Source organism: Guillardia theta (assembly GCF_000315625.1).
Source record: "Guillardia theta CCMP2712 unplaced genomic scaffold GUITHscaffold_38, whole genome shotgun sequence".
Classification (NCBI taxonomy): domain Eukaryota; class Cryptophyceae; order Pyrenomonadales; family Geminigeraceae; genus Guillardia; species Guillardia theta.
This window is the reverse complement of record NW_005434636.1, coordinates 308,463-328,426: the sequence shown is the minus strand read 5'-3', so window position 1 is coordinate 328,426 and position 19,964 is coordinate 308,463. Positions and strand designations below refer to the sequence as shown.

Genomic DNA, 19,964 nt, shown 5'->3' with positions numbered 1-19,964 from the left:
TCTGAAAATTCATGCAGGTTCTGGTAGAATGTGTGCTCACTGGTGACCATGAGTGAGGAAGGAAGAGGAATCAGAGACTTGTTCAGGCTCCCCAAAGACTTCTTCAAGTTGCCTGCCAACTTTCGAAGCTACCAGAAGTTCATATCATATGGGTGGGGAGGATTCGCCGTTGTTGCCGCGGTAGCCTATGGATCTTCGTGGGTATGGCATCATGCGGCGAAGGTCCTTTCTCCGAGCAAAGGTGAATCTTCAAAGGAATAGAGCGAGGCACACTTGCTGTGAAAGTCTTGTACAACTGCATCCAGATGGCAATGTTCTTTTTTCCACCAACAGAGCATTTTGTTAGCATTAGGCATTTACAAGATTGCACCTGGGGCTTCACTCCGATGTGTGGATGTGTGAGAACTAGAACAGTTCCAACTCCATATTCATTACAATGAGCAAGTCGAAATTTCTTGCTTTCTGCTATCTAATGAAACTCTAAAGTCCTAAGTTCCCTATTGAAACTGTGAGATCCCTGTTCATTCGATGAAGACGTGTCAGAGTTGCTCTTAAACGTACTGCTGGGAGGACTGGTTGAGGGGAACAGACTCAGACTCAGGAGCATCAACGTTGGCCAAAAGGTAGAAGCCGAAGCCGATCTTGGCGATCAAATCAGCAATGGTGAGAATGCCGACCTCCTGGGAAAGACCCAAAGCTCCAGTGCCCTCAGATCCGACAATCCAGACGATGGGGTAGACAATCCACACAAGGATGGTGAGCCAGGTCAAGCCCTTGAGAGCATCTCCGCCATATCCCTCAGCGTTGTTGAGGCGCTGGAGGAGGAGCATGAAGACGATGATCAAGAAGATCAGTCCGGCAACCCACCACATGTACTTGTAAGGGGCCACGGTGAGGGCTCCAATGAGGCCGCAGATGACGTAGAGGACCATGTTGCCAACCAAAGAGATGATGGTGGGGGTGTCAGACTTGGAGAGGAGAGCCAAGTCAGTGAGGATGAGCTGAGGAAAACAAAGTCAGCTCACTGCGGCATGCGAGAATAACATCTTACGGGTCCAGTGACAACCCAGTCAAGGTAGCGAGCCCAGAAGATGACACGGGGAGTGGTGTCGGTGGTCTTGTACTCGACGCCGAGACCAGCCCACTCGGCGTAGTAGGAGCAAGCAGAAACAGCAGCGATGAAGAAGGTGAGGACGTGCATCACTGTGTTGACCTTGCGGGAGATACCCATGTAGAAGAACACAATGGCTCCGATGAACATGCCCAAGAATCCGATGAGGAGAAAGTGCCTGACGGAGTTGGGGTAGTCATCAGGGAAGGTGACGGTGGGCTCCGTTGCAGCTGCCTCTTCAGCCTCCTGCAAATACAAACATTACGACATGTGCAAGATCACCACTTGCGAGTACAGTACAAAAGCTGAAGGGACACATCAACCAAATCAAGTGTCACGCTCATTAGATTAGTCAAAGTCCTTGTCATTCATCATCACACCAGTTAGAACACTCAGCTTCATCACAATTCTCTCTGATCCTCGTAGAGCGACAGGATATTCAGATATCATGCTTACTGCTTGTATCGGTTCCAGGTAGTTTTGAGCTGAATATGGGAGGGAACAGGACACACAATATGAAAATAACAGGATGAAGGCCGAGCTTGCGAGTCAGCATTCAAAGTCGAAAACCAATCTTATGTGACTCTACACCACTGCACGCCATCAAAGATCATGGACCAAAATAGGTTGTGATAGACAAGAACAGACGAGCCAACAACTCAGTATTCCATTAGAATCATCGGGTAGCTTCTCAAAAGCAATAACATGCGCTCATTGCCAAGGGAGACGTCGCGGGTACCTGAAGGAGACGGCGCATGACGGGGGAAGCGAACTGAGCCATGGGCGACGATGAGGAAGGCACGAAGGGTCAGCTTTTTAAAAAGCTCTCGGTACTCGGTAGTACTGGAGGTTTCTCTTTATAAATTATACCTACAATACAAAACTATTTATTTAATCTGTATGATAGCAATCCACAACAATGAATTGAGCATCAATCTGGCTATTGAATGATTATCTAAATCTTTAACTCAATCTTCAAAGTAATCTTGATATGGTACAGAATTGCTAGGTGTTGGGTTATTGAACCCCCAATCTGTACCGTTTGATTTTATAAAATAATTTTAGTTGAATGTTTATCTTTATGTAAAGGTACGATCAAGAGTCGTTTCATACAAATCAAACAAATATTTTAGTTTTTTTAAAACCCTGTGCCGCGGCCCTTCATCCCTTCTCTGTCCCGCGACCCTTCAGAAGAGTCGTTACAAACCGTTTCTAATTTAATTCATACACAACGACTATTCTGTGTACGGGTCCTTTATAAGCCAAGTTTGTATGGAAAAAGGGGTAGGTGATGGCATTGGCGGTTACCTTGTTGAATGAGGGCGATGATAAACCTGAATGAGATGGGATGAGGGATAATATATTTAGCAGGGTATGGAGGGGGATGAGGTCAATTTTGGTCATCCAGCTTCTCTGGTTTCTTCTGCATGTGCGCTCTTTGCAAACCCGCCCAGATGAGAAATTGAGGGAATGCGAGCGAGCGAATGGGAGGGTGGGGACGGAGAGAGAGGAAGGAAGATGGATATCAAACGTCCTGCGTTAAAGGATAAGGAACAGGAGCTGGTAGAGGAGCCATGGTTGAGTCCATGAAGAAGCAATGAGTACAATTCAGCACATGCGATAGACTAATGGCGATCAACCTAGCCAAAGACTTATTGTGTGAGATAAGGAATGTCAGATAATCTGTACGGAAGAAAAGTGCACGGCAACGTTGAATTTATTGCTCTCTCACATCCTGTACAGGATGGGGATTGCGAAGAAGAAATCGGAGCAGAGCACAGGGGCTCCAAAGAGCATGAGCGACAGTATGAAGAAGGGACCCAACCACGGGAAATTACTGAAGAAATTGGAGACGAGCAAGGCCCACAAGTCAAGATCAGAATCAAAAGAGGAGGAATCTGACTCCGAGGATGACAAGATTTCCGATCAGCCTTCAGAATTGGACAATGAATCGGACGAAGACAGCTCAATGGTCAGTGGTGATAGTGATGAAGAGGACGAGGTACATGAATTCTACGCGATCTCTCTTCTCTTCATTTCCTGACGATCGAAACTGCAGGAGAACTCGAGTGAAGATGAAGCAGAAAAAGCTAGGTCTTTCATTGCTCTTCTGCACAACTGTCTTGATGATTTGATTTTCGGCTCCAGGCGGGAGCTTTCTGATGTTCCTTTCGAAGTTCTTCAAGTGATTTCTGAGCAGGCGGTTGAAAATTCCCCTTAATGTGGTTTACAGGAGCTGCAGAAGGATGGAAAGGTGGACTCCAAGTTCAATAAGGATACTTCTCGTAAAGTATAGCAATTCCATTTTGTGTGAATTTGCAAGATGACAATCAGACAGAAAATCAAGCAAGTGAAGGGGGCCCCAGTCGAAGCTACGAGCAAGAAGCCCGTTTCCCGGTGAGATTGCTTCGATGCAGCAACCCTCGATTGACATTATCGATAGCTTCAGAGTCGTCGTGCCTGTGAAGCAGAGGAAGTCTTGCGATCCTCGATTTGAGTCAACATCGGGACATTTCAATGAAGAGCTGTAATCTCATTGCGTCTCCCTGATTTGTTGCTACGGCCATCTTAACTCTGGATGTCAGGTTTCAAAAGACCTACTCCTTCGTCTCTGATCAGCGCAAGTCAGAAATGAAGTAAACTATTTCTCTTGATCATCGCATTCTCTGATTGATTGTAGATCGTTGAAGCAAAAGATTGCGAAAACAAAGAACGAGGAAATGAGGAATCAGGTTGAATTGGATCTATGGGGATGTCACCCACGGCGAACTGATGTTGAGTCCAGCTGGAGGAAGAATTGAGGGAATTACAACGTTCACAGCAGAAGGAAGATGCTACCAATGCAAATGTACTGACTCGTGAGTGAAGTTTCCTAAAATAATCGGACGAATGCAGAGAGAAAAGCTCAAGGAGAGAAGGCGGACAGAGCGAGACGCTGTTGCCAAAGGGAAGAAGGTGAATACTGAAATGCCCAGTCAATTATCATGCTGAATCTTTGGTCTCTCACAGCCGTTTTACCTCAAAAAGTCCGATCAACGCATTCTTGAGCTTGCAAAGAAATATGAGGTGAACTTTGGTTTGAGGTGCGACTCAGATTGAAGTACAAGTTTTAAGGAAATCAAGGACAAGAAAGGCAAAGTTGATGAGGTGTTGAGCAGATCTTCTGGTATGACTTTGCATTTAACGAATTTTCTGGTTCAGTTGCTCACGAAGAGGAGGAAGAAAATGGCCAAAAAGGATCACCGTTATGTGCCTTACGCCAGGAGGAACTTGTAGAAGGAGATTCTCACTTCAACGGACTTGTTGTGATAAGGTTTTCTTTGAACAATGAACGAATGAAGTGCAAGCATGAAAGAATTAGAAAATCAAATGTTCTCTAACATCCATGTGAGGAGGTTGCACTCTGTTGCTGGTTTGAACTTCAAAATTGACCTTTATTTGGTACATCGATATACATCTAGGAAAAAATACTCAAAGAATAATCCGACCTTGCGTTATAACAACTAATTTATACTTGCGAACTCCGTCTTCAACTTCGCTCGCTCGTCCATCACCTGCGGTTGATTTGTCATGTACCCCGCTAGGTTTTTCCCAATGGTTAAGGCTTCATAGAAACTACAAAACGATATGGAATTAGCGGGTGCGAAAGGGAGTTACATCATCTTTATCTCTGAGAGATAAAGACTCCGCATCTCAACCAAACGCGCTCGTTCTACGATCTTCATGCGGACAGCACCATAAACGTCCCCAGAGAGACGGCACTTCGGATGCATTCACTATCACCACAAGGTACGGCCAGCACCGGATGACAGCACCGATCGACATTGGAATGGGGAAAAAGAGGGAAGAGAAGAGGACAAGGGAGGATGGGAAGGAGCAAGGGAATGCAAGAGTTCCATAACACCAATAGGAAACAAAGGTACTTACAATGATAGAAGTGCTCCAGATAGTTTCGCATCATGCGTTTCTAGCCTTTTTTTCTGGATGATGAGCATGCTTCGCACTTGAATCGTGGTTGTAACCCCTTTTTCTTGCCTCACGTTCCTTGAGCATGGCCCGAAACCTGAGGAGAAGTCTGTTGCTCTTGTCCGTCGTGATGATCTGGTCAGGAGGAGGCGATGTATCATGGGTTGGACAGTATGATGGAGGAAACTTCGTCTTGCTCCTTGCTCTCAGCTTGGTGAACATCCCTTGAGATGGCAAGTCCAACAAGCAAGCACTCATACTGTCAACAACCCCTTTGGGAAGTTAACCTGACCAGACCGAACTGGAGGTAGAAGTCCAAGAGCCGCGAGGCAACTATGTCACCAGCGCTCACTCTTCAGATTCTCCTCCTTTGTTCCTCTCCTGGCGGGATGGATCAACCTGTCCTCGCCATCACTTGCTCCCGTTCTCGGTCTTCCCTCTCGCCCCCGCCCTCCTTCCACCCTCCTGTCGTTTTATGCTGTTCTCGCACGTGCCCCCCACCCCACCCCTGAATTTCACTACCCCTTTTACAAAAGACCCTGCACTCTGTACCCCCCAATATTACAATACCCCCATTATCTAGAGAAAATCACCGGTACTTTTTCAAACTCCACCGTTCACTCCTGCCACCTACCCCCATGTGTAGACATTTCCTACTTGCGGATCTTCTGGCCAACCCCATCGTTTTCCCTTGAAAACCAGGGTGGTCGAACGACAAGGCAGGGTAGGGTCCTTATGATTTGTAAAGGGGGTAGTATCACAATTGAACAGAGAGAGGGTAGGGGGTAGTCGTGTTCACGAGCAATCAGGTCGGAGCCCTTCACCCTACACATCCACTACCCCCACCTACATAATTTCATACCCACCTCGCCTAATTTGAGGATTCCCGTTATAAATTTACGGGTACAAAGGGGAATATTGTCACACCCTACCCCAATGATAAGTACCCCACCCCTCGAGAACTGAATTTCGTTCCAGTGGATCCTGAATGGTTTTTGGGGTAGTTTTCTACCCCCCCTTTTCCCCACCATGCCAGGGGTGAAATTTCCCATATCCCATCACCCCCTTTTTCATTTCAAAATGAGGGGTAGTATTCGCTTTCTATGTCGCTACCGCTAGCTGTGCGATCAGGCGCCAAATTGTGTAGAGGCCACCGCCGGGTGTTTTTACCCGACTGCCAGAGGCCCCGAGCCTACCCCACCCCCCTGGAGAACTCTGAAAATCCTTATATTCTGGGGTGTCAATGTCAGGGAAGGAAGACATGATGTATGGCATTTCAGCCTAATAGAGAAATCGAGAAAAGTACGAGGAGGACCATGGTGCCATGAGGGGCTGCGGGTCACGGTGAGATCTCAGAGGGAGTGGGAGCATGCGGGTGGAAGGGAGGAGACGAAGTGAAGAAGGAGGGAGGCAGAGGAGAAGGAGGAGCTGGGAGAGGGACAGAATCAGGAGGGAGGTGAAAGACGAAGATGGACTCAGAGTGGTTCGGCGCTCGATGCAGCATGACAGGAACAGGAAAGGGTATTTTGAGAGCGAACACATGATGTGCAGCAGCTAAGAGAGTAAACAAGGCAGGGGGTGACAGGTAGCCAGAGACAAACAGAGTCATGCATGAGCACTTCTTAGCGCTTCCGATACATTCCATACAATCTCATTGCTCATGCGCTCCACTGTTCTTAGTGAAGCCCAAAAATCTGAAACAGGAAGATATCGGGAGGTACATAGCTCCAACTGCAGATGATCATGATACCAGACTGAATCCATCCAAATTCCATGGCACGTTTACCACTCTATATTTTGATGCTCCCAACATAGGAAAGGAATTCACTCAGAGCATTAGCATGAAAGAAAATCGCTCCAATCAAGGTTTTATGTGCTGCTTGGAACCCAGATTGAATAGTAAAGATTCGCAGCCTTGCCTTTGATACCAGCAAGAAAGTTTAGATCAAGACACTGATTGATTCTTGCTGTGAAGATTTTTCACCCCCTTGATGTAGGATGCCCACTGTAAAGTTCGACGTTGATGGCGCCAAAGTAGCCATCCACAAAGGTATTGAACCATTCACATCACCTGGTGCTTATGATGCTGGTTCCAGCCGCAGAGTTTGCAGCTACAAATCCCGATTCAGCTCCCCAGAAGCTGCAAGAAGAGGTTCTTCTCGCAAATTACCCTTCTTGCTCCGAGGTCAACCAACGTCTCTTGTTTGCGCAGCTGGCCAAGGCTGGATGCACCTACGAAAAACCCGAGGAAGGGAAGGGTGCGGAGGGTACCGAGGAGCAGGAGTCCATCGGTAGACCTCACGTTTCACCTGGTCGTATCTGACGCTCGGAAAGCGCTCGCCTTCAGGATGGTGTTGGAGGATCTCGTTCAGCGAAACAACAAAGAAGGGAAGGTGAGACACCTGCCACTGTGCCTGAGGGTTTGACATGACTGTCCTCGACTGGCAGGATGCCATTCAAGATGCGAAGGTATGCAAGCTCTCATGTTGACCTTGTCGCTCAGGCTGGTGGTCAGGTCGTGGGTTTGCTCGATTTGTCGATGCATGCGGCAATGAGCAACATGGTACCGAGACAGGTCCGTGAGATTCAGCCAAACTCCTTTCTTCTGTGGTTGACAGTTTTGTTTTCAGCTCCCTTTGATGGCGATGCACGAACTATTCGAAGGACAGGTGAATCGATGCATGATACCTGTATGATTTTGACCATTTTCTCCCCTCTGCAGACTGCTGAACAATGCAGCAAAGCGTTTTCGTACTTGGAGACGGTAGATCACACTCGCTTGAAGAGTTCAGCTGAATTGGTGCAGAGGGTGGAAAAGATGCGCGACTTGACGGAACAGGGAGAACACAAGTACAGTCAGGTCACCCTACATCGCAATCAACTTTAGTTCTTCTGATTGCCAGTTCTACAGGCTGCGTTACTCCGTTGTTGCAACACTTTGATGCAACGGCTGTCCAAGACTTGCGATCTGCTGTTGTGCGGCCGAGTTCTGATGTTCCTCGCCCATGTCCTGCCGCTATCAGAGAAGTCAGGAGTGAATCTCAAGGTGAGGAAGGAGATGATGCTGTTTGATTGGTGAGTCAAGCCTTGCAGGGGGAGTTCAACAAAGCCAATGTGACTGAATTTCAAGAGAATCTCGAAGATATCGACTACACCAAGTAATTTCAGTTACGGGTTGTTTGGTCACTGAAGAGGATGTGTAAGGATGGAGGATGAAGACAAGGACGAGAGCAAGATTTATCTTAAGTCGACAGACGAGAAGCTTGACGGGCAAATGGAGGTTTATTCACATGGCAACTGATTCCACTTGTTGTGAAATTGCTTGTTCATAGGTCTCTTTCTCCTTGTACAAGACATTCTGGGGGCTTCAAAAGTACTTACACGACCCTTCTGCGCTGTTCAGCGGTGAGAATCCCCTCCATTCCACATCGATTCTCACTATTCCTTCCCAGGCCCTGAACTTGTGGATTCGATGATTCAGGTCTCTTTGACATGCCTGGTTTGGAGGGGGTGAAAGTGTTGCTGATCGTTATGGGCAGGGCATGACGCTCGTTCTTGATTGCTTCTCATCGTACAGCCTGTCCGACACTGAGGTTGCTCAACACAAGTCGAAACCCATCAGCTCACTCAAGTTCCTTGTAGGGGATTGCCGTGGGTCACAGCGCAGACCGAGAATTTTACTTTCCTGCTTTCTTGACCTCGACGAAGGTACTGCAGCTAAAGTCTTGATAGATTGTGAATTTTTCTTCTCCTTCTCGACTCGCAGCTGGTCGCCCTGGAGCTTCAAGATCCGATCTTCCGCCGACAAGTTCTGGTTCAGGTTGGGGAGGGGAGTGGTTGCCTTGCAGATGTTGAGATGGGATCGCAGTACCTCATAGTGCTGCAATACCTGCTCGATCGTGCTGTCCATCCTGCGAAGACTCTAGGTAACTTGTCACACCCGCTCTTGTTGCTTGTCCCTCCTGCAGACGTGCTGAGAACTGGTCTTTCAGAGTTTACCAAGAAGCAGAAAGAAGATCTCAACAAGCTCATGGTTCCCCGTGCTGCTCTGCGAAGCAAGACATGACTCACGAATCAGGACACGACGTTCGAGCTGCTCGGCAACATTCCTCCCAGCGGGAAGGAGGTGACGCAGTTGCCGCACCTTGGAGGGGACGAGGGTTGAGGTGTCAGTAGTTCGTGGAGACTCTCAGGAAGATTCTACAGCGAGAAGCGAACTGGACGAGGTGGAAGAAGGTGGGCAACTACCAAATGATTGAACGAGCCTCTCATGACTTTCGCAGGATAAATGTCCGGATTTCTCAAAGGTTGCGATTGCGGCCTTACCCGGGTGGGGGAGAGGGTTGATGGAGTTTGAATGCAGAGCAAGGTGGCAGATGGTGAAGACGTTGCAATCAAGGTTGGTGGACATTTTGTTTTCCTTCGCCTTCACATCTGACGCAAGGATTCGGCCAGGTGGGGGATAAGAGGAAAAGCATGGAAAATGCGGGAGCGCTGTGGAAGCGAAGATTTTTCACCATGAAGGTTGTGAATGTTTGTACTCTCTGCCCTCGGAGATCAGAGTGATTGCTGCTGCTGCTGCTGCTGCTGCTGCTGCTGTTTTCATTCCACCTCCCAATCGGACTGTTGATTGTTTCCGCTCTTCTATTCACCGGGTTTCGTTCAGACGAAAGACAACTTTGTCCCCGCTTCCTTTGAGAATGGCAGTCTGTTAGAAATCTGCAAGCCGAAGGTCTTTCTTCATATCTTTCACGTCCTTCACGTCCTTCTCACCTTCCTCGTCAGGAGCGAAAGTCCAACTCAAGCGCTGAAGACATCGCCAACGGGCTGGGTGAGGAGACCTAGAACCTCTTCTTTGCTATTTTCTCCCCTCCTTCCGTTTCCCGTCCTCCCCTCTCCCGTCCTCCCTCCTCCCGTCTTCCCTCCTCCCTTCCTTCCCTCTCTCCTCCTCCTATTTCTCCTGCTCCTGTCTGCTCCTTTCGTTGTGTTCGCCTTTTCTCATGTCCTCATACATCCTTTCTTCCCGTCTCCCTCCTCCCTCTCTTCTCCTCTTCCTTCCATCCGTCGGTTGATGGGCGTCTCAGGAAATCCCAACTCAACGAAGCTCGAAGAGCGTCTTGCGGTTCGTTACGGCAGTTAGGCTGGAACAAATTTCACTGTTGCTGCAGATTGTGAGGATGGAGGCGGACCCGGAGAACTACATCGAACAAGAGTTCCGCAAGAACAACGTCCCTTGTTGGAGGTGATGGATCGCTGGAAGGGGAAAAAGATGGGAAAGGAAGGAGAGGAAGGAGTTGGAGGAGTGAGGGGAGTAAGGCGAGGGAGGTAGGAGGGGATGGAGGATGAGGGAGGAAGGTGGAGCAAGAGATCAGGTCTGAACGGCCCTCTCAGATGGGTCACGCTGAGAATGCTTGCTTCTTATGACATCAACATGTTCGACAAGGTGATAGAGTTGTTTTCATGCCACAAACTCGCTTGACGGGGTTCTGCAGGCAACGGCTGAGAACAAGTACCTCGAGGTCTATTGGGGAGGGAGGAGGGAGGAGGGAGAGAGGGAGGAAGAAGGAGGGAGAGAAGGACGAGTGAGGGAGTGAGGGAGGAGGGAGTGAGGAAGTGAGGGAGTGAGGGAGTGAGGGAGTGAGGGAGTTTGTGAGCTTGTTGTTGTTCAGGGTGTGGTCAACCACATGGACGGGAAGGGAAAGGAGACGCACAAAGACAAGGGTAACATTCCTCCTTGACGTGCTGATAGTAACAAGTTGCTGGGTCAGCGCCTGCCGGAGACGAAGCGAAGGAGGGGGAGCAGAAGGAGGGGGAGCAGAAGGAGGCTGACCAGAAGGAGGGAGGAGAGGTCAAGGAGGCGGGAGAAGTGAAGGAGGCAGGAGAAGTGAAGGAGGCCGGGAGAAAGAAGGAGCAGGGGGAGAACAAGGAGGAGGGAGAGATCAAAGAGGAAGGAGAGAGCCAGGAAGCAAGCGAGGATGCTGCCATGGAGGTATCATGAGGCACTGTAAATAAGTGAAACAAAGCGTCTTGCTACCCCTCTTGCTAGGACAAGCGCGTCTAATCGACGGCACTGACCTCACATCTACGACATGTTTGTAACTTGGCATGGCATCTCTGCAAGCAACTTCAGCGGGTCACCTGACCTCCGCCTCCTCCTTCACCTTGCACCTTGCCGTGTCGATCGCGTCATGGAGCAAGGAGCCTGAGGTAGCGTCAGGTTGAAGCAGGACGACGAGACTTTCTACTCAGGCAGTAGTAGCAGTAGACATGGCCACAGGCACCCGAATGAGGACTGCGAAAACAAGTAACGCCCCTGCCAGTCCTCTACTCCAATTCCTCTACACCCCTTCTGCACAATCTCTCCTTCTTCCCCCTCCCCCTCCCCCTTGAACTCGCCCTCCCCCTCCCTGTCCCCACCTCCTCCTTGGTTCAAATTTCCCACCTGTTCGCTGGTTCTGATCCACAGAGATTGCAGGCCCATCGCCGCTCGCCGCCTCTCCCACCAGCCTCCTCAACCCCCTCGCTCTGCCTCCCCGTGCTGATGACCGAGAGGAACCTTGCTCTTGCGCGCGAGACATTCTTGACGACGATGGGGCGGAGGGAGGTCAGCACCTCCTGCAGCGTCTGCCATGCGAGGACTTGGTTCATGTAGTCGAAGTTGAGAGCTCGGGTCAGCGAAGGGTCCTGAGGGATGACACGCATGCCTATTACCCGCTCCCCCACTGACCGGAACTTCCCTCTCCTGATGAAGACGAGGAGGTTCAGCACCACGAGAAGCTTGTGAAGGCTCTCCATCCTTTGCACAGTCTTCCACACCTTATACCTCCAGTCTTGCTCAGCCATGGCTCCCCACTCGTGTTTCGCCAGGTACCGCGAGCCGCGCGCCCACAACCATGGCAGGAGGACGAAGACCAGACCATGCAAGACCTTCTGCCTGCAGATGACGATGAGGCAGAAGGGAGTGCAGGAGCTTCTCACCTGGTCGAGATCGGCTTGCCCTGCGACTTTGACGCATTGTAAGTTCTTGAGTCTATGAAGATCAAGTTCTGAAAGACGTTCCCGGGCGTCTGCGCACCAGACCACACGGAGAACGAGTAGATGATGGCATGGAAGACAGCATCGATCTCTGGCCGCACGGACTCCACCACCTCTGACCTGCAGAGTGACAAGACTCTTCTCAGCTGCTCCGAGAGGATCTCTATAAGCTCGTCATCCAGCTCGGAAGCCTCGAGCTGGTCGGCTCTGTTGGGTAGAGTCGTGACCGAGTTTGATCGCAGAGGCCTCGTGTCAGAGACCAACGACGGCAAGTCGACTCCAAGAGACGACAGGTCCTCTCCTCGCGTGCGCGCCATCGCGATATGGGGTGACGACCTGATCAGCTAGCAGAGCCTGAGGCTCTTCTCTCCTCTAGTCCCTGCCTCTCTCAGTGCGACTTTACACCCTCGGCTCCTCCTCTTCCTCTCTCTTCCTTCCAACCTTCTCGTCTCCCTGTCGCTCCTCCTCCTCCTCTCCCTCTCCTCCCACTTCCGACTCCCTCGTCTGCCAACGATCGCATCTTCCACAATGTTTTATTGACTGAAAAAGAAGGGCAAACCGCAATGGTCTACTCTGAGGCGGACCATGTTTTCAAGTTTGCGTACGGTCTGTCAGTGTCGCGGGCGCCCGGGGGTCACCACACTCAGTACGGCGCCTCGGCCGGGACCGCCGGGCCGGCGAGTCAGTACAGTCTGTTCCTCAGCTGGGCCGACAATCTTAAGTCACCCAGCTGAGCATGAGCTCAAAGAACAAGGAGAAAGTTTGTGATTCTTTTTTTGTATTTTTCTTATTTACTAGCCAAGTTGGCGCCGCATCTCGAACGCTCAGCTCTTGCCCGGCTGCTTCCCGCTGTTGCCACGCATCCTCCGTTTCTCTGCAGCACATCCATCACGATCCTCAACTCCTCCTCCTTCCCTAGAGTCCACCAACTCCTCCCTTCCTCCTCCTCCCTCCTTCCCCGTTCTCGCTGCCACTCACCGAGTTCCACGAGCTTGAGGAGGTTGCTCTTAGCACCTGTGACAACGTCACATTCCCCCTCCTCTGTTGGCACCTCCACGTACAGTCAAGCCCGCTGTCAATCGCTAGCGCTGTCTGCAGCTCCACCTTCGCCTCCACAAACTTTTCCTCAGCGATGAACAACAAGCCCAAGTTGTTGTGCCCGATGGCGTAGTCCTGCAAGAGATAGGAAGTCAATGAAGCTAAGAGGGAGGGAGGGAGGGAGGGAGGGAGGGAAAGGAAGGGAAGCAGAACACAACAATACCGGCTTCAAGCGGAGACAGAGGTCAAAGGCCTTGTGCGCGTCATCGAACTTACTCATCTGCCGATACCTGACAGCCAACGTCTCACAATCCCCTCAAGAACAGAAACGCAGGACGAGATCGAAGGGAAGCAAGGAAGTGGAGCAATGAGATGAAAGTCTTACAAGTTGCCGAGGTTGTTGTACAGGATGTAAGAGTCTTTGAAATGCGTTATCGCCTTCTGGTACAGGCTGTTTGACTCAGCAAACTGCTCGCCGAGCTGAAGGTGAGGGTCAGGAAGGCAAACACTCCGATTTGCCACAGACCTGGTATGTTACACAAAGGTTGCAGTAAGTTGCAAGGATCGGATGAACGTTTCTGATCTGCTTGCTCTGATACACGAGGGACCAAGTCAAACAGAACAAAGTCTTTCGGTCTATCTCTACCTTTTCGATGCTGTTCTTGAAGAAAGTTTCTGCATTCTTGTAATCTCCCTCTCCCATGCACAACATCCCCATCTACTCTCAGTCAGAATAATTCTATACATATCAGAACCGGACCTGAGACCAAACTACAGGATCGCTCGAATCCGCTTCAATGGCCAGAGAAAATGCTTCCAGTGCCTAGGAAACAACAGATTAGTTGCAAACAGATGTTGACTCTCGTTCATCACAAGCTCCTTGTACTCCCGACGCTTCTCCTCCGATGTTGCCATCTCAGACTTGAGAGGAACAAGTCACCTCAGACCTTGTTCAAGCTGAATTCACCTGACTCTTGAACACCGCAGCAAGGCCTGTCCAGGCTTGTACGCTGCTGCTCTGATCGCAGAGTACAGTTGAGTACCTGCCATGGATATCAGCAGATAGCGCCGAACGCCAGCATCTCTACATGTGCTCTGCTTGCTCCAGCTTCCTGGCGCGCGCTTCTGGGTCGGCCTCAGATTGTACCATCCACGTGATGTGATGGGCAAGGTTGCATGTTGCCTGACCGTGGGTGTCAGGGAGAGGAGAGGGGGAAAAGCAAGGGAGCAGACCTGTACGTTGGTGTCGTCTAGCTCTCTCGCTTGTCTGAACGCACGAGCAGCTTCGTTCAACTTCCCCTCCGCGCTGTAAGCACATGCAAGATTGCTGTGGCGAGCCATCAGTTCCATCGCAATGTCCTCATCTCCAGCATTCACCTCCACACATACGATTGTCCAGGATCGAGCTCAATGGCCTGGCGACAGAGTCAACACAAAATGACCCTGCACAGGCTTCTGCGTTGCCTTCTCGAAGAAAACGATCGCGTTCTTGTAGTTCCGGTGACGAAGTAGGAGGACGCCATAGTTGTTCAAGGCCTCAAGATGGGAAGAATCTCTGCAAGAACGTCATTGCAAGATAATTCGGTAGCAATGCCTGACCGCAATATCACAGTCTGAAAGCTTCTTGCAGCATCAGTAAGTTCACCGTTACAAAGATGTGAAAGCCCTGCAAACATATCAGTTTAGCACTTCAGTTTTGTTTTTTCCACCCAAGTTTGAAATCGCGTCATTGTACTGCGTGAAGTTCATGAGGATAGGCTGGAAAATCATCTTTGCGCCATCAAACTTATCCAGAGACATGTGCAAGAGCCCAACGTTGTTCCAAATGTCTGGTTGCATGTTATCAGTCTTGGTAGCCTGTATGAATTGTTCTTGGACATCTACAGGGTTGTGCTCGTCTGTAGCCACCATCCCTGGCAACGTCAACTCGTATATGCAACACTGTGCATGGAGCGACATAACCCGAGCCTCGAGCGTCACGTATCGCTTCTCGTTGATGAGCTTGAGGGGTTGCTTGTAGCCCTTGAGACAGTCGAGACATCTCTTGAACGCTTCCTTGGCTTTCGTGTAGACTTGATTCCGAAAGTACATGAGGCCGAGATTGAACCAGCAGTAGAAGCTTTCGCCCATTCTCTTCGAGACTGCAACCAAGGCGGTCCTCAAGATCTTTTCCTTCTCGAAGGGGCCTCCGATGGGACCGCGATTGGCGGAAGAATCCAACGACTCGTCGTCGTCGTCGTCATCGTCGTCGTCATCGTCGTCCAGAGTTTCTCTTTCGAAATCATTTATGGAATCTTGAGAGGCGTCCTTTCAAACAAGTAAATCTCAAGTTGCAAGCACACGGTTTGCTCACCAAACTCCCTTGGCCCTGAGTGCCAACTACGTTTAAAGGTATTCGCCAAATCTGTGCAGAGAATCATCAGCTCCATGCAATGCTTCTTGGTTGAGAAACTTGCAGCAAAACCGCAAAGCCATCTATTGAAGCACCTACAAACATCCTTTGGCTTTCTTTCCCTCACAACAAGTCCTCTACATGCCCTCTCAGATCTCTCTCGTGTGCATCGCACTGATTCCACCCTGTGTCCTCAACGAAAGGCATCATTTGTCAGATCCTATCCTGTCTCCTGCTCCTGCTGCTCCTGCTCCTGCTCCTCCTGCTGCTGCTGCTCCTCCTCCTCCTCCTCCTCCTGCTCCTGCTGCTCCTGCTCCCTTCCCTCCCCTCTCTATGCTTTCTCCCCCTGCGGGCTCGCGGCATCGGCTCTGCTGGTAGGGGTGGGTGGGTCAGGTTCAATTGAGGGACGAGGAGGGGTAGTCGATACTAAACTTTTTTTTTTGTTGGTACCACTTCCCCCCTCAGGCCTCAAAGGGTTCAAACTTTTCACACGCCACATGGAGAGTTTCGGAGGGCAGGGAGTGGAGGGGAGAGGAGTGGAGGGGAGGGGAGAGGAGAGGAGAGGAAGACAGGAGGAGAGGAGGGGAGGAAGACAGGAGGACAGGAGGACAGGAGGACAGGAGGACAGGAGGACAGGAGGACAGGAGGAGTAGGAAACAAGGTCGGTCGAAAAATTGTAACGAGGACAAGAGGAAAGGGAGAGTTCGAATGAAGACACCCGCACAATGCCGAAATCTGCGTTTTGATGTGCTACATGAGCAAATTCTGAGTGTTTTCTTATGCTCACAGCCATCTCCAATGGCAAGATGTGCATCAATCGAGCCAAACATATTCAGGGACATTTTGTGTAACAGTAGCGCACACCATGAGGCACGGAACGAGCGAGGGAACCAACTGCATGTTCCTGACGATCTGTCTCTGGAAGAAGCCATCCGCCAATCAAAGGATGGAAGGTGAGATTCGAGTGTATGTGTGAACCCAATACTGAATCATGTCATAGGGTAATAATCGTTAGGCAAGGATTCTATGAATGTATGACAATCTTGAAATCCCATTTTGCGCTGGCTAAGTTTCAATTTTTCAAGTCTTCTGTCCCCTCGCGCCACTCAACAAGGTCAACATTCAAGCAAACGGGCAGGTGAGAATCCTCGATGAACTGTCGTCTTGTGAGTTAGCGTCAGGTGACTGTCAAGGGTAACTGGATCCTCAGCAACGACGTCGGAGGATCTTTCAAGGGAATTTCTTTCTGCTGCCACGGTGAATCATCAACTTTCATTCCTTATGTATGACTGCCTACGAACAGAGGGCGACTGTCTGCGCATCGATAGAGGCAGGTGGACTTTCCACGACTGCTCCGTCCATGCCAGCAGCCTACCGACAAGTAACAGCATGCCGGAAGGATGGAAGCACACAATCAAGACGTGGGAAGCATTGGTTTCTGCATTCCTATCCTCACGGTTCCTTCAGGAATGCTGTCATGAGCACAGGGGGGAGCGCAAGCTTTCATGGCTGTAACATAGGGCGAGCAAGGTGTTGTGGAGCTCCAGTTCCTAACCTTTCCTCACCCTGGGTCTTGGCCCAGATGTGCGGTTGCTGCTTGTGGAAAAGCCTCAGTCACCATCGAAAGCAGCAAAGTTCACTCAGCTCACTTCGCCATTGGCGTAGGGGACTCTGCAGCGGTGAAAGAGACCCCTTGGAGGTGATTTGGCTCATGACCCAAATAATGGCAGTTGCACGTGCGAGGAACCCAAATATGCTCGAACAGAGACACGTTTTCCTCTCTTGACAAAACACAATGCTCCCTTACAGTCACCGACTGCAAAATCCACGAGAACCTGTGCCTTTGGCCCGATGGACATCGGCCGAACAAGGTAAACTTGCTGAGATGAACTTGAGATTGGAGAGATTTGACAAGCCGGCAAGGTGTGTTTTGAGAGGAATTCCGACGACAAAGGGAATTCAGTAGATTTCTCACGATAAGACTGAATAATTTAGATTCAACCTCGTTGTAAATTTATATAGAGTGCGCGGCTCGGACGAAATCTACCTGACGCGTTTCAAACCAGTTTCACTCTCGGTTGATCTTCTCTTCCTTTTGAGCATTTTAGCTTCGCATTTCGACCTCATTACAAAGCTTACCCGTGCTTTTCTGTTTCTTCGATGACTTTACCTGGCTCAAAAGAAATCAGCTTGGAGGTGTCATGCGCCACAATGAACGACCTTTGATTCTTTGAAAATGGAATCATATGCATTGAGCCATTGTGACTCGTAAAAGTTTATCTGAGAGATCTCCTTCCTAACCTCGTCATTCTCCTTGATCTTCTTGGATTTAACGCCCTCCTGCTTCACAGGTCACAGCGCTCAAGCAAGTTCCAAAGCTTTCCTGCAGGTTGATCGCATTCTTGAGTTTGCCCTTCCAAAAGTCCACATCATTTTCTTTCCCTTTGTACTCAATTGCAAGTTTCTTCTTTTGATCCTCACGCTCCAGCCTTTTCTCTCTCCGCTTGAGGTCCTCAGACGATGCCAGATTGGTCAACTGCAAGAACTCTTCCAACATGATCGGTTTCTGAATGTCGTCCTCCGATTCAGAGATATTCAGCTTTGCCTTTACTCTTGCTCTCTCCTTATCTTCCATCTGTGAAAACCCTGTCAAGTGAAATCTTCTTCATCTTCCTTGCAAGTCGAGCACCTTGTCTTGCGAAATAAACGCATGTAGTACGTCATGCATTTGTTTCGAGATCTCTGGTCGCTGCTGTTCTAATTGCTCCAGCATCTTTTTCGTCTCGGAGATCCGAAATCCAATCTTGTGCTCAGGAAACCATCTATGAGCAATGTCAACTTGTAATGAGAAGAGATCCGGGTACAATTACTTCCCCTCAATCTTCAACTTCATGTATTCGTCCATCAGCTCAACATACTGTAAATTGACCTGCAGGAATTCAAAAATGTACATCGAAGACTCCCTTACCAAGGCGTTCATCGCAAAGTACTCTGTCAGGTCTTGTCGTTTCCTCCAGGTTGCGCTCCACTGCAATCCGTAAGAAGTTATGTTAAATGAGCTCAACGCACCCAAGGGTCCTCATCCATGTATCGATAGACTGTCTCCGTTGAGTTATGGAGCTCTGCAAGCTTCTGATACAGCTTGTTGAACTTCTCCTCGACTGAAAGGAATAGCTATCAGGAATCCACTGCCAATAAACATAGTCAGGCATGACTATTACACACATTCATGTTGCCATTCAGCATCAGTTTCGTTCCGTGGACGATAATAGAAGACTCCATCAAATTCTGCCGCGTCTGTACCGTCCGTGCCATCCTCGTTGACACCACCATATTTGGTATGCAGCAGCTCTTTACTCTCATTTTTCCCCATGTCGTCGCTCAACATGTGCTCGCGATCCTTGTTCTCATCTACAGATTCTTCGTGTTTAGCAATGGCCATCTCTTCACTGTCCGAAGAGTATGGCTCAGCTTTGAAGATGAGCTGTTTAGGTATTTTCTTTCCCTTGGGTCTCTTGTTCTTCCTCGCTCTCATCTTCCTTTTGTAGATCTTCTTACCAATCTTGGTCATCCTTGCTCCGCCTCTCATTACTATATGAGACACAATTCGACTCCGACACATCGATGCCTGACACTTCCAGTCGTTGCTGGCTGGATTCGTCACCACTTCTCCTTCTCCACATGGCCACGAAAATATCATCGCTGCGATCAGGAGCATGGATCGCATGATTTCGACAGTCCCTAGCAGGGAGCAAGGCTACATGTCACAGTGGCATCTCATCGAGAGATGGATGTAGGTGAGATCGCATGGGATCGACGAGGGGGAAAGCATGAGCGGCGAGGGCGGGCCAGGGCAGCACCTGGGATGCGGTCGCATCATCCAATGTCCGATGCGATTACAGGCCCGCCCCACTGATGGGAGTCACAGTCCGGGCCCTAGTCCGGGCCGGTGCCTGGCAAACTCAGTCTACCCAATTAAAGGACAAGAAGGTCCCCGACGGCCCGGCTAACTCAGTGAAAGGGGCCGGGCCCGAGTACACCGGGCGATCAACCGGCCGGAACAAAATACAAATCGGGCAGAATGTCAACTTCAGATTCGTTTACTATGACCCCCATACAAATCAAGTCGTATCCATGTCCTAGGAAAACAAATCTTGGTCTGTGGTAAAGAACGCTTCGATAGGAACAGCCGCGTCGCCTTCGGACACGAAATGCAGCTTACTCGATTGGACCGATCTTTACATAAGTTATAAAAGTATAAACCTTTTTCTGAATGCGTCCCAAGAAACACTTGAGGGGAGATTTAAAATAAAACACTTGGTAATGCAATAATTTTGAATTTGAGAAGAGCATTTGGGCAACTTTTCCATCGTTCACTCCGAAACCTCAAGATGTAATTGGGGGTGGGTAGTGAAGAGCCGT

General features: G+C 49.7%; 7 protein-coding genes across 7 annotated transcripts; 3 read left to right on the top strand and 4 right to left on the bottom strand.

The window, feature by feature from the left end:
* Positions 1-23: 23 nt before the first annotated feature.
* Positions 24-1,903, bottom strand: GUITHDRAFT_152884 (hypothetical protein). Its single transcript, XM_005831772.1, has 3 exons — positions 1,851-1,903; positions 1,052-1,357; positions 24-1,001 (listed from the first exon to the last, which is right to left on the bottom strand). Exons 1-3 carry the CDS (start codon positions 1,890-1,892, stop codon positions 552-554), a joined length of 798 nt encoding a protein of 265 aa, XP_005831829.1. The 5' UTR covers positions 1,893-1,903; the 3' UTR covers positions 24-551.
* A 952-nt stretch (positions 1,904-2,855) lies between these two features.
* On the top strand, positions 2,856-4,210 carry GUITHDRAFT_139465 (hypothetical protein; the record flags this gene model as incomplete). Its single annotated transcript, XM_005831771.1, has 10 exons — positions 2,856-3,113; positions 3,171-3,205; positions 3,260-3,296; positions 3,345-3,401; positions 3,435-3,508; positions 3,697-3,747; positions 3,792-3,843; positions 3,897-3,959; positions 4,007-4,066; positions 4,121-4,210. The coding sequence occupies 10 exons, from the start codon at positions 2,856-2,858 to the stop codon at positions 4,208-4,210; spliced, it is 777 nt and encodes a 258-aa protein (XP_005831828.1).
* Positions 4,211-7,075: 2,865 nt separating this feature from the next.
* Positions 7,076-11,075, top strand: GUITHDRAFT_139464 (hypothetical protein; the record flags this gene model as incomplete). Its single annotated transcript, XM_005831770.1, has 30 exons — positions 7,076-7,127; positions 7,174-7,229; positions 7,290-7,368; positions 7,412-7,470; positions 7,526-7,546; positions 7,581-7,652; positions 7,708-7,746; positions 7,800-7,937; positions 7,989-8,123; positions 8,171-8,235; positions 8,282-8,357; positions 8,410-8,482; positions 8,530-8,558; positions 8,617-8,670; positions 8,720-8,785; positions 8,844-8,897; positions 8,946-9,003; positions 9,046-9,110; positions 9,156-9,203; positions 9,254-9,313; positions 9,441-9,476; positions 9,533-9,601; positions 9,744-9,809; positions 9,863-9,908; positions 10,162-10,199; positions 10,246-10,319; positions 10,469-10,520; positions 10,570-10,596; positions 10,747-10,798; positions 10,846-11,075. 30 exons carry the CDS (start codon positions 7,076-7,078, stop codon positions 11,073-11,075), a joined length of 1,989 nt encoding a protein of 662 aa, XP_005831827.1.
* Positions 11,063-12,627, bottom strand: GUITHDRAFT_87293 (hypothetical protein). Its single transcript, XM_005831769.1, has 5 exons — positions 12,056-12,627; positions 11,520-12,011; positions 11,323-11,369; positions 11,239-11,279; positions 11,063-11,191 (listed from the first exon to the last, which is right to left on the bottom strand). The coding sequence occupies exons 1-5, from the start codon at positions 12,427-12,429 to the stop codon at positions 11,135-11,137; spliced, it is 1,011 nt and encodes a 336-aa protein (XP_005831826.1). The 5' UTR covers positions 12,430-12,627; the 3' UTR covers positions 11,063-11,134.
* Positions 12,628-12,936: 309 nt separating this feature from the next.
* On the bottom strand, positions 12,937-15,579 carry GUITHDRAFT_109267 (hypothetical protein; the record flags this gene model as incomplete). The annotated part of the gene is made up of 17 exons (XM_005831768.1): positions 12,937-12,986; positions 13,091-13,126; positions 13,174-13,285; positions 13,374-13,440; positions 13,536-13,630; positions 13,677-13,742; positions 13,797-13,868; positions 13,911-13,973; positions 14,024-14,071; positions 14,118-14,193; positions 14,239-14,333; positions 14,384-14,477; positions 14,528-14,565; positions 14,600-14,705; positions 14,750-14,816; positions 14,860-15,444; positions 15,504-15,579. The coding sequence occupies 17 exons, from the start codon at positions 15,577-15,579 to the stop codon at positions 12,937-12,939; spliced, it is 1,746 nt and encodes a 581-aa protein (XP_005831825.1).
* Positions 15,580-16,407: 828 nt separating this feature from the next.
* On the top strand, positions 16,408-17,522 carry GUITHDRAFT_139461 (hypothetical protein; the record flags this gene model as incomplete). Its single annotated transcript, XM_005831767.1, has 8 exons — positions 16,408-16,495; positions 16,628-16,680; positions 16,724-16,799; positions 16,846-16,876; positions 17,010-17,072; positions 17,125-17,221; positions 17,273-17,413; positions 17,466-17,522. The coding sequence occupies 8 exons, from the start codon at positions 16,408-16,410 to the stop codon at positions 17,520-17,522; spliced, it is 606 nt and encodes a 201-aa protein (XP_005831824.1).
* Positions 17,523-17,871: 349 nt separating this feature from the next.
* Positions 17,872-19,131, bottom strand: GUITHDRAFT_109266 (hypothetical protein; the record flags this gene model as incomplete). Its single annotated transcript, XM_005831766.1, has 6 exons — positions 17,872-18,177; positions 18,232-18,364; positions 18,413-18,471; positions 18,511-18,570; positions 18,612-18,703; positions 18,768-19,131. 6 exons carry the CDS (start codon positions 19,129-19,131, stop codon positions 17,872-17,874), a joined length of 1,014 nt encoding a protein of 337 aa, XP_005831823.1.
* Positions 19,132-19,964: the final 833 nt, after the last annotated feature.

Coding starts and splice junctions, on each gene's coding strand:
- GUITHDRAFT_152884 (XM_005831772.1), bottom strand. CDS start 1,892: ATGGCTCAGTTCGCTTCCCCCGTCATGCGCCGTCTCCTTCAG. Junction 1,358..1,850: donor TCATGCGCCGTCTCCTTCAG/GTACCCGCGACG, acceptor TTGTATTTGCAG/GAGGCTGAAGAGGCAGCTGC. Junction 1,002..1,051: donor ACTGGGTTGTCACTGGACCC/GTAAGATGTTAT, acceptor TGTTTTCCTCAG/CTCATCCTCACTGACTTGGC.
- GUITHDRAFT_87293 (XM_005831769.1), bottom strand. CDS start 12,429: ATGGCGCGCACGCGAGGAGAGGACCTGTCGTCTCTTGGAGTCGACTTG. Junction 11,370..11,519: donor GGATCAGAACCAGCGAACAG/GTGGGAAATTTG, acceptor TTGTTTTCGCAG/TCCTCATTCGGGTGCCTGTG. Junction 11,280..11,322: donor CTACTGCTACTACTGCCTGA/GTAGAAAGTCTC, acceptor ACGCTACCTCAG/GCTCCTTGCTCCATGACGCG.